General features: G+C 37.4%; 1 protein-coding gene and 1 long non-coding RNA gene across 4 annotated transcripts in view; one reads left to right on the plus strand and one right to left on the minus strand.

Annotated features, from left to right (window-relative positions):
- Positions 1-7367, plus strand: part of LOC113036758 (uncharacterized) — a 29599-nt gene extending 22232 nt beyond the window's left edge. Inside the window, exons 27-31 of one of the 3 annotated variants that reach the window (XM_026193222.2) lie at positions 5284-5435; positions 6078-6164; positions 6275-6421; positions 6631-6828; positions 6935-7367. In XM_026193222.2, the coding sequence (XP_026049007.2) occupies positions 5284-5435; positions 6078-6164; positions 6275-6421; positions 6631-6828; positions 6935-7051 (701 nt within the window). In that variant the 3' untranslated portion in view covers positions 7052-7367. The remainder of the gene's footprint in view (positions 1-5283; positions 5436-6077; positions 6165-6274; positions 6422-6630; positions 6829-6934) is intronic. The other 2 variants (XM_080288712.1, XM_080288713.1) reach the window with 2 other exon arrangements.
- Positions 6959-9616, minus strand: LOC145420017 (uncharacterized). The gene is made up of 2 exons (XR_013901297.1): positions 8127-9616; positions 6959-7782 (listed from the first exon to the last, which is right to left on the minus strand). It is a non-coding gene; the product is annotated as an uncharacterized LOC145420017 (long non-coding RNA).
- Between the last annotated feature and the right edge of the window lie 502 nt (positions 9617-10118).

Here is a 10118-nt window from a genome sequence, read left to right on the forward strand (position 1 = left end):
CCATCCAAACTTATGAGTAGCTTCAATGAAATTTCGACAAAATGGACTCACTTACTGCATCATTTTTCACTCTGACTTTTGTTGTATCAGAATCAGAATCTTTAGTGTTGTTACATCAAGAAAACACGGAACCATGAAACTGAGGTGCAATTCTCTCTTTGAGAAAAAAGAATAAAATTATTGACACTTTCGTCTTTCACAAAAACTGATTTTTCCATTCTGGAGCAAATTCAAGAGAGAAGGGCTGCAATTCTTATGCTGCATTGAGCTGCTACACTTCCACCCACACAATGGCAGCAGACAGCACATAACCACAGCAAGTGGAAGGGTGTTATAAGGAAGACACAGAGGACTGGAAGAGTGAGCTTTGACTTTAAGGCATAGAAAGTATTTTGAATCCTGATGGCAGCTTGATGGAGACAGCCACATGATGACAGACTCGGTTTCAAAATAACCGATGTAACATTTTTTTGAATTATCCTTCTCCATGACCTCTTGTTTGTGTTTCGAGAGAGTAGCGTGGGGGGCAGAGTAGGCTCCTCATGTAGAGAGAATTACCGGCCTTCCACGTGTGCTTCCCCACTTTAAAGAAAAATGTAAAATCTTTCACAATTCAAACTTTGACTCTGTTCACATCTGTCAGCATCAATCAGGACCAGCAAGCACCATCATGCTCCGAGGAAGGCAATCTCTTACATTAAGGCTGGAGAGAAACCCCAGGTGCGCCTACATTTAACAACCAGCCTCCTCAACACCGTCTCTAATTTGCAGCTTCAGGCTGACCTGGGTAAACAGCTGAAGTTCCCACAGCACATTGAAAAATATCCCTCCGACCAGACATGATCATTATTTCTGAGGCCTCAAAACATCTGATCATGCTGGAACTGGGAAGAGGGGATCGAGGAGGCCAACGAGAGGAAACACGCAAAATACCAGGAACTAGTGTAGGAGTACAGGGGAAGGAGCTGGAAGACTTTCTATGAGCCCATAGAAGTGGGTTGTAGGGGTTTTGCAGGGCGATCACTCTGCAAAGTCCTGTGCTGGCTGGATGTGTCTGGGGCAGCCAAGAAGAGGACCATCCAGGCTGTGAGCAAAGCAGCAGAGAAAGCCACAAGGTGGCTGTGGTTTCAGAGGGCTGATCTGTGGGTTGCTAATGGTGCAAGTCGGGGCCTGATCACCGCCGACCTGGTCGCCTGGGTGAGGGTGTATCAAGTTGCGAGACCCGAAACACCTGATGACCCCAGGATACATGAGTGAAAATGCGTGACAGTGCATCCAGGAGGTGTTTCTTGCATAGTGACTGTGTTGACATCTGTCGACTTTAATTCTCTTGATAAATATAAATAGGTGTCTACTGCTGTGAGCTGGTAAGCTTGTTAGAGTAGCCCAGAAATACGGCCAGTTTAGCAGTTAAACTAACCGAGAGAATAAATTTGGACTCGGTATCATTAGGATGTCACTGGGGAACAGATGGAGTGTTTTGCTCTGCTGGCACAGCTTTTGGCCTCTTCTTCTGGCAGTAATAGTCCAAAGAAGACAGACCCACACCCCCACCCTACCCCACACCCCCCTACTCTTAGATGCAGTTATGTACCTTTATTTGATTGGCAGAAAGTGTAACAACAGAGACAGGTTTAGTCAAGAGCACCTCAGACCATGCGCTCAGCTGTTGCACAATCACAGATTCACAATTAAATCATGCTCCATCACAGATGGAAATTTTTTTATTTAAGTCTTTTAAAACTCTATGCCTTGTTGGATCCCCTTTTGCTTCCATAACTCTTTATGAGATAGATTCAGAAAGATGCTGGAAACATTTCTCAGAGATTTTAGTCCATTCATATTCACATGACAACAGCACATATTTGCTGCAGATGTTTGAGCATATCCTTAATATCCTTGCTGCATATCCTTAATCCAACCCAGTTCCAAAGAATTTGAATCCAAATGCAGATAAAAAAACAGCCTTAATTGAACTAAAAAACATGCTTTTAATAATATGGTTGTAGAAAAGTCCATAAACAAAAGTGAAAGTAAATTGTAGGCACACGACACAAACGACTATCAACTACTTAAAATAGGAACCAACTAAACAGGAAAACACCTAATACAGAGACTTTACCAGAATATAAAGCGAGGAACAGTAAGAAAGTAATGGAGCTCAGAGAGCAAAAAAATCATCAACCAACAAACAAAACTATTAAACTAGTCCTTTTTTTTTCTTTATTTCTATACTTTTGTTTATTTATATTCTTTTGAAAAGCATCCTTCTTGAAAGGTGCTATACAAATGTAAGTTATTATTCTTATTCTTATTCTTATTATCCATCCATTCATTCTCCTCCACTTATCCCTAATAGTGTGTTTGGAGTGCTGGAGCCTATCCCAACTACCATAGGGTTACAGGCAGGGTATCTGAACAGGTTGCCAGTCAACACAACGACGCAGACAGACATTCACACTCACATTCACGCATATCACAATATCACAATTTAGATCCACCAATGCAATCCACCTAACTGGGGTTTAGCTGGAGTTTGCATGTTCTCCCCATTCTCTCTGGGTACTCTGGCTTCCTCCCCAGCCCAAAGACATGCAGTTAGTGGGATTAGATACTATTATTATTATTGTTACAAAACTTAAAACTGAAAACTCTTCATAGTAATCGTGAGAAAACTCGAAATGAGTCCACAAAACCACTGACCATTACACTCTAACCACAATACAGGAAGCTAGTTGAGAGCTCGCTTTTACGGTGGTACATTTTTCTGGCTGATAACTTATTAGAACAAATGCTAGTTATTTTATTTAAAAAAAAAAATACAAAAGATGGATGTTCTTCCAACTGCCAAGTGTATTTTCATATCCTTCCGCACTCCCTTTTCATTAGCACTGCTACTGACCAACCTAAAGAATTCCCAAGGAAAATGCTTTGGTTAATGATAGCTTCCCTTTAAGTCTTAATAGCTCTTAATTTCTGAGTATACTCAGAAATTAAGAGCTAAATCTATCTTTAAAAGTATAAAAATCTATCTTTAAAAGTATACTTTTAAAGATAGAAGTATACTTTTTCTGCTAAGACAATGTTAATTTTAATAACTGTACACTGAGCAGTAAGAGCGATCATGCATCGGCCTCAACTACACACATGCAAACTGTATTTTGCATTGCTGTTGAGAAAATACTGATACGCTCCACACACCGTTAACTGAATACATCATAGCAATACTATAAGATAAGGAAGCATTTACTGATTTTTCCGTTTAGGAACTTCCCTTCCATCCATTTCCTTTTTTTTTTGCTTGCTTGGGACTTTCCACAGCATTGTCCCACATTTTCACACTTGTACCAGTAGTTGATAAAGTAATTCTTATGTTATTAGAATAGTAAAATCCATCTGTAAACCAAGCACGAATGTTTATTCATTGAACAAACACTGATGTCATATACATTCTGGTTGATTTTTTTTCCATTGCTGAAACAACACACATTTTCGCACGACACAAAATGATACACGAAACTGCAGATGTGGTTTTTGGGGTTTAGCAGAAGATTCCAATAACTGACAAGTAACACCTATTGATGTCTTGTGCTAAAAATACAGTCTGCAGCACAATGTATGTACAGTGTTGAGCTTGAACCAAACCAAAAAAAAAAAGGTATTCTAAATGAGATAAGACAGTTTAAACACATTCAATTATGTTTTAGGCATCAGTTCAGTCCTTGGAAGAAAATGTTTATTTTCTCTCTCAGTCTTCGTGTCTTTTCCCTCCCAGTCTGGTTTCTTGCAGAATGAGTATAGGGAAAGTACCAGCTTGTTCCTTCTTGTCTTCAAACTATAGTTACTAAAATTCTTGTGTTGTATTCAAAGAGAAGGAAAAATTCCTATTGGACCTGTCAGTTCTGACACCCACAGATTTTCAGGACTTCCAACATGGACTTTTACAAACATTACATAGACTAAACCTGGTTGCTGTCAAAGCTTCACTTATTATTTTTATACTACTAACAAAAAGACAAAACCATCACAGTCTACATTAAATTGTGGTGCGCCAAAGCTGTACCATCCATTGTCTGGCAATGGGCTTTTCTTCCCCTCTTTGATTGCCTTGTGAGCATCATACATCTCAGAAGTCTCAACCTTGCTGTTACCTCCTCTTGTCCTGTGTTTCAGCAGAGGAAAAACAAAACAAAACAAACAAACAAAGTAAAAAACCCGGAATTGGGTTCACAAGTCTGAATTCATTTAGGATTTTCTCTAATCAAGAAAGTATGGATCAAGGTTCAAATATATAGATAAACTCACTTAAAACTTTTAATAAGTGATGCTGAAGATTCTACAGTGTGTTTAACTTGACAAGCGTCACATTAGTGATCATGACTGACTTTAACTGTCAGTTATGAACAGTTATGAACAGTATTTAGACAAAAAGAATATAACATGTACAAATATACAGTCTTATATTTTAGGGGTTATAATTTCATCTATTCATTTGAACTTACTTTGAGTTGTTCCTTCATCAAAGATTGACTACAAATGATGTGTTTTAAGCACCATACATATTAAACTCATTTCAAAATTATTCTGTTTTCTATTCAAGTATAATGTGATGACTTCAATAAATAAAAATTTGTTTGAATTAAAGTCTGATTGAAAGATCTCGATGGCTCAAAATTTCATTATGTTTTACTGGCAAGTTGCATAAAATCCATGTACATCAGGCAAGATTATTTTGTTATTTTGACAATGTTCATTCAATGTAAAAAACAAAAAAAACAAAAACAAAAAAAACCCCCAGAAGAAAGACCTCCTGAATCAGAGTTACATTTGAACAGTTTGATTAAATTATCTTCATACATAAAGGTATTTGAGATGTGTTCTTTGATGTGCATGCAGTCTGCATTCACAATATGACATATACGGGAAATTTTGCACGTGTGGTTTTGTTGAGGTTAAGCGGAAGATTCCAAGACCTGACAAACAAACAAACGTGCAGATGATCTGCTAACCACTGAATGTGCTTATCGAAATTCACAGATAGAACTAAATTAAACCTAACCAATAAAAAAAAAAAGTTTTCTAATTGACATCAAGAAGTCACACATACAAAACAATATTTTGAGATAGCTTTCAATTTGGGGTTTGGGGTAATGAATTTCTTTTCCTTTCCCTTACCATGTGTCACTTGCAGAATGAATCTGGGGGTAAACACAACCTTGGTTGTTCTTGTTTTCTAACTATATCCACTAAAATGCAATGTACTGTTTTTTGTGTGTTGCCTAGACAGAGGCAAAGGTTTTGTCGATGTCCTCGATGCTCAGTGGCAATGTGAAGGTGAGCTGATTCCTTTGGAGCTGTCAGTCCTGAAGCCCAGAGAGTTTCTTGTCTATCAGCATGGACTGTTCCTGATGCACACTCTGCATAAGCTAAAACTGGTTAGTGTCAAAGCTTCACTCTCACTCTGTTGCGTACTGTGAAACAACTAAAAGCTGTAGTCTTTGGCCCTTTGTTATGTGAAATCATGTCTATACCATTTGATATGTCAGGAAAATCACACCGGGATTTCCTTAAAAATCCCACAAATGTTTTCTTGTGGATGAAAGGATTAAAAAAATATTGGTTTAAGGTCAGGGTCACTGGGACCTTATAAAATGTGTGTTTTTGAATATAACTCAACTCAATTCACCAACTGGGTATTAAAAAGAGCATGGTTTGAAGGTGTGCTGGGAAAATGCACCATCTTATCCTCATAATTTTTATCCTATCTATAATACAGGAGAAAAAGCTCAAGGCAGCAGACAGAAGCTGTATCCTACGTGGGCTAGACATTGTGATTTTCCAAATCAGTGACTGTTGTCCAGAAATCTCAACCTTGCTGTTTTGTTTTTTGTTTTTTTTTCATATCTTTTCCTTTCGCCTAAATATAGCTATTTATCTATTACATGTTCAGTTATTAATTATATACTGGATATATTTGAATCCATGCATACATTTGTCTGAATTTCTTTTTTAATATTAGCATGGCTTGAACTTAAGCTGGAATGTTATAGGAAAATAAAATTGTTCTTTTTTAACAGACTCCAGTCATTTCAATCGAGATAGCATCTAGTCTCCCAAACAACACCTATTTCAACAATGTCTTCAGAAATTCCTTCTTTTATCAGGTAAACTTATAATATATATATATATATATATATATATATATATATATATATATATTAAATGTTCCAATTAAATCTAGTTTAGAGTGTAAATCTCTGATGTATGTTGACAGGAAGCCGCAGAAACTCTCTTTGTCCGTCGCCAGAGGTTGCTCTCAGTTGGAGGCTTCTCTCTCCTGCTACTCCATTGTCTGTCCCATATCAAAATTAAAGACATGAGCTCTGACTCCAGTTCTGCCTTCCAGAGACTTTTTTTCAAGGTGCAAACACACTAAGTGTGCATGAATTAAATTATTTTTTTTCTTTTTGATATAAAATAGGCCTTTAATGAGCTTTGATTTCGCTTTAAAGCCAAACTTTACATTTCAGGTTACCTATTGTTTGATTCTAGGTTGGATGACTTTTGCTCTATGGCAGTGTTTGTTGTAATTAATTAAACTAATTTAATTTACTTCATGCCATGTCATAGGTACTCCAGGAATGTCTGGGTGAGCTCTTTCAGGCTAGACTGGGTGCCTCTTCATCTGAACAGGATGCCAGTTTGTGTGTTTGGTATCAGAACCAAGATGCTTCAACAAGGAACATGAATGAGACTTGGTGTGGTTCTCATGCTGCCTCACTGCTTCAGAGACTTCACAAACCAAGCAGAGGATTGCTCTCTGAAGATGTAAGTATCTAATCTATTTGTCTGAGAGAGTGAGTGAGTGAGTGAGTGAGTGAGTGAGTGACTTTGACAGTTTTTTTTTGTGTCTGATTTTGATTTATACAAACAGGAAATTGAGAAACTTCAGAGGAAGCACAGAGAAACATCTTTATTCTCTCATCTTGAAGAACTTCTGAGAGAGAAGAGTTCTGAAGCCACAGAAAAAGCTGAAGACCAGCCTGGTTGAACATAGTGCATGCGTTTCACATTTTCATGATAATGTTAAATATATAGGAAAATCTCAAATCTATTTAAGAAATAAATACAATAAAGGCTAAATTTACTATGTGTCTGACAAACTGTGCATTTATTATAATGCAGTCTGAAGGAGTTGTACAAACAGAAAAACAAATCTCTGAAATAAGATTATAAACGGTAAATGCAATGAGACCAACAATAACAGTATCGACAATAAAACTTTAAAAAGTTCATATTGTGTTTTATTATGCCAAATTTATGGGGGGCTAAATATTTATTTTTTTCCTTCTCAGTTTTCTTTAAGAGATTACTTGAAAAAAAATCTAAGCAAATTAAGCAATAAAAAAAAAAAAAAATCAAGTTTATGCACATGAAAATCAAAACTTAATTGAGGCTTCTCATTTGACAACAACTTTTGGCTTGCACCATGAAAGCAAAGAATTGTTTTGCTTTTTACTGGTAACGTAAACGCCACACATAAAGACGTCAGTCCATATCTAGTGGTGAACGTTGAAGAGCGAAAGCAGAGGGCATAAAATGGCTGGAATTGCAGTGCGCCTTCTGGGAAATACCAGAAGCTTCACTTTTGTTCAGTGAATTTGATGGAGACATAAATGATGATAATAATTATTCCACAGATGAGTCCGGCGATGTTCAGCGTCTTGGCTGTTTTTGATGCATCTTCAGCTCTGTCGATGTCTCCGCGTCCATTTGCCGACTCTACCTTTGAAAGACAGCAATCAAAACGATTCAATTTAATTTCAGTTTTCTAGAAGAGAGTTTACTTGAAGTAAAAAAAATTAAAGTAAAATTTCTGCTGCTGAGCAATTCAGTTTTACTTTTGGGACACAACTAAAGTAACAGTTGTTTAATCCCAGCAAACCAGACTTTTCTTTTTTAATCGATGCCCCAGTAATATTATTTTAAAATAAAATGTAAATTATTTTCCCGTCCACTTTCAATATATTTTTATCAGAAAATATATTATGCTGCAGAATACTAAAAATTGGTTTGAATGTGTGCAGGAGTACATATAAAAAAGTTTAGTGTTCAGTATATTTTACCTACCTTGCTAGAATAGATAATAGCTGCAATCCCGAGAGGCAGACAACAGCAAAAAGTATTAAAGATGGACCATCCAAGATAGGATGATGGAGGAGTTTGGCGTACTTCCATTGTATCCCTCTGTCAACTTCAAGTTGATGAGAACTATGATTCACTGGCAAATGTAAGTGGCAGGTGGGGGTTGTGACTCGCATCATTTTATCGGGGAAGGTGCAGGGTGTGGTTTGAGTGAATATTCAGTGTTGACGAATGAACTGTATTATCTTCATCATTGTGATATGAACATATCACAGTGAAGACAGCCCGAAGGATATTTTCCCCCCACATTTAATATGCACACATATGACCCATTACACTGAGCCCTTGATACATCAGATTTATTACAGGGTGTTCCTCAAACCTCGTATAAGCTCTATTTCATAGCACCTGGCTTTGAGTTTACCAAACACGCGTTATGAGTATATTGTTACTTTCTGTCTCTTTCGACTGTTTCTTCATGCGTGTTCTATCGTTATTTAAGTTGATCAAACCACGAATAAAGATAATTCAAATGGTCCTGTCCCACATTCAGTGATTTCAGTTCAGTTCAGTTTTATTTATAAAATTACAAATCACAACAGCAGTCGCCTCAAAGCGCTTTGTGCTCTAAGGTAACGATCTTACGTCAATAAGATGGCACAGTTGCAACGAAAAACTCCCTTTTAACTGGAAGAAAACTCCCGCAGAACGGGGGTCCTTCATGTGCCTCTGTCCCGCTGTACATCTCTGTCTATCTTGTGTGTGTGTGTGAGATTTGGTTTTCGGTCAGAAGCAGGACTCGGCCTGAGTTTCTTCTTAGATTGTTCAAAGAGCGCTGTCATGACAGAGCTGCCGAGGACCTGGTTGAAGTCACACCCAGATCTGTTTTGAGGAGTTTTAAATAAAATTCGGAAGTGACAGGAGCTCTAAACCTGGCGGTGCAGCTCATAGGCTATTTATTCTCAGGTACGGGAAGCAAAACGTGGCAGATTTTTCTATTAATTGTTTTGATTCTGGGGGGTTAGGGCAGATGCGGAGCCAGACATTTGAAACACCCGGGGCTTAGCCCAAAAGGGTGGTATGCATGTGGGAATTTTTTATTTTGGGGGGGGGGGGGGGGGGGGGGGGGGGGGGGGTAGAAATGACTGAAAGATTAATAGGCTCTGTTTTGAGTTTTGTTCAAAAAAGAATGACTTCAAATAGGGAAAGATATATATCACATGTGCAGGACACCTTAAACTAGTTTTTTAATTAAGCAGCAAGGCAGAACAAGGTCAGGGCTGTATCAAGACATGAGGACTAAACCCCAATTCAACCAGACCCAGAACTGATCCAGAATTAAAACAGGACTACAACAGTTCAAAATCAGGACTACTTGGGATTTAACCAAGACAGAACCACAATCAGAACTAGATGATAGTAGCACTAAAAATCATCATATACCTGCACTACACTTATTTTTTTAATTCTACCAAAGTACACTATTTAGATTGAGAAAAGTTTATAAAATTATTTAGCCTTGTTGTGCAAACAAGCCTGCACAACTTAATAAATATAGAATTTGAAAAATAACAAACCTAAAAAGAAACACTAGGTACTAGATACATAAGTACCTATGATACGGTGATACTTTTGGTAAACGACCATTTGACTAACATGTTTGTCTCACCTGCTCTTGTTCCCTCTCTGTTCCTCTCTCTCCCTCTTTGTGCTGACAACCATCAAATATACAGTTGAAACCAGACATTTATGTACTCTTCAGATCAAAACACTTTTTTAATTGTAACATCAAATCAGACTAAATGTTTATTTTTTTAGATTGATAAATATAAAAAACATATTTGTTAACTTTAAGAGTAAAGAGAGAAACTATCTGTATTTCTTAATTGTAAATGGCACCAAATTGTATTCAAAACTGAGCCACACTTATGGAGCTCCACAGTTCTTTTCCTGGTGTTTTTGTTGACATCTCT

This window comes from Astatotilapia calliptera, chromosome 14 (genome assembly GCF_964374335.1).
Source record: "Astatotilapia calliptera chromosome 14, fAstCal68.1, whole genome shotgun sequence".
Lineage (NCBI taxonomy): Eukaryota > Metazoa > Chordata > Actinopteri > Cichliformes > Cichlidae > Astatotilapia > Astatotilapia calliptera.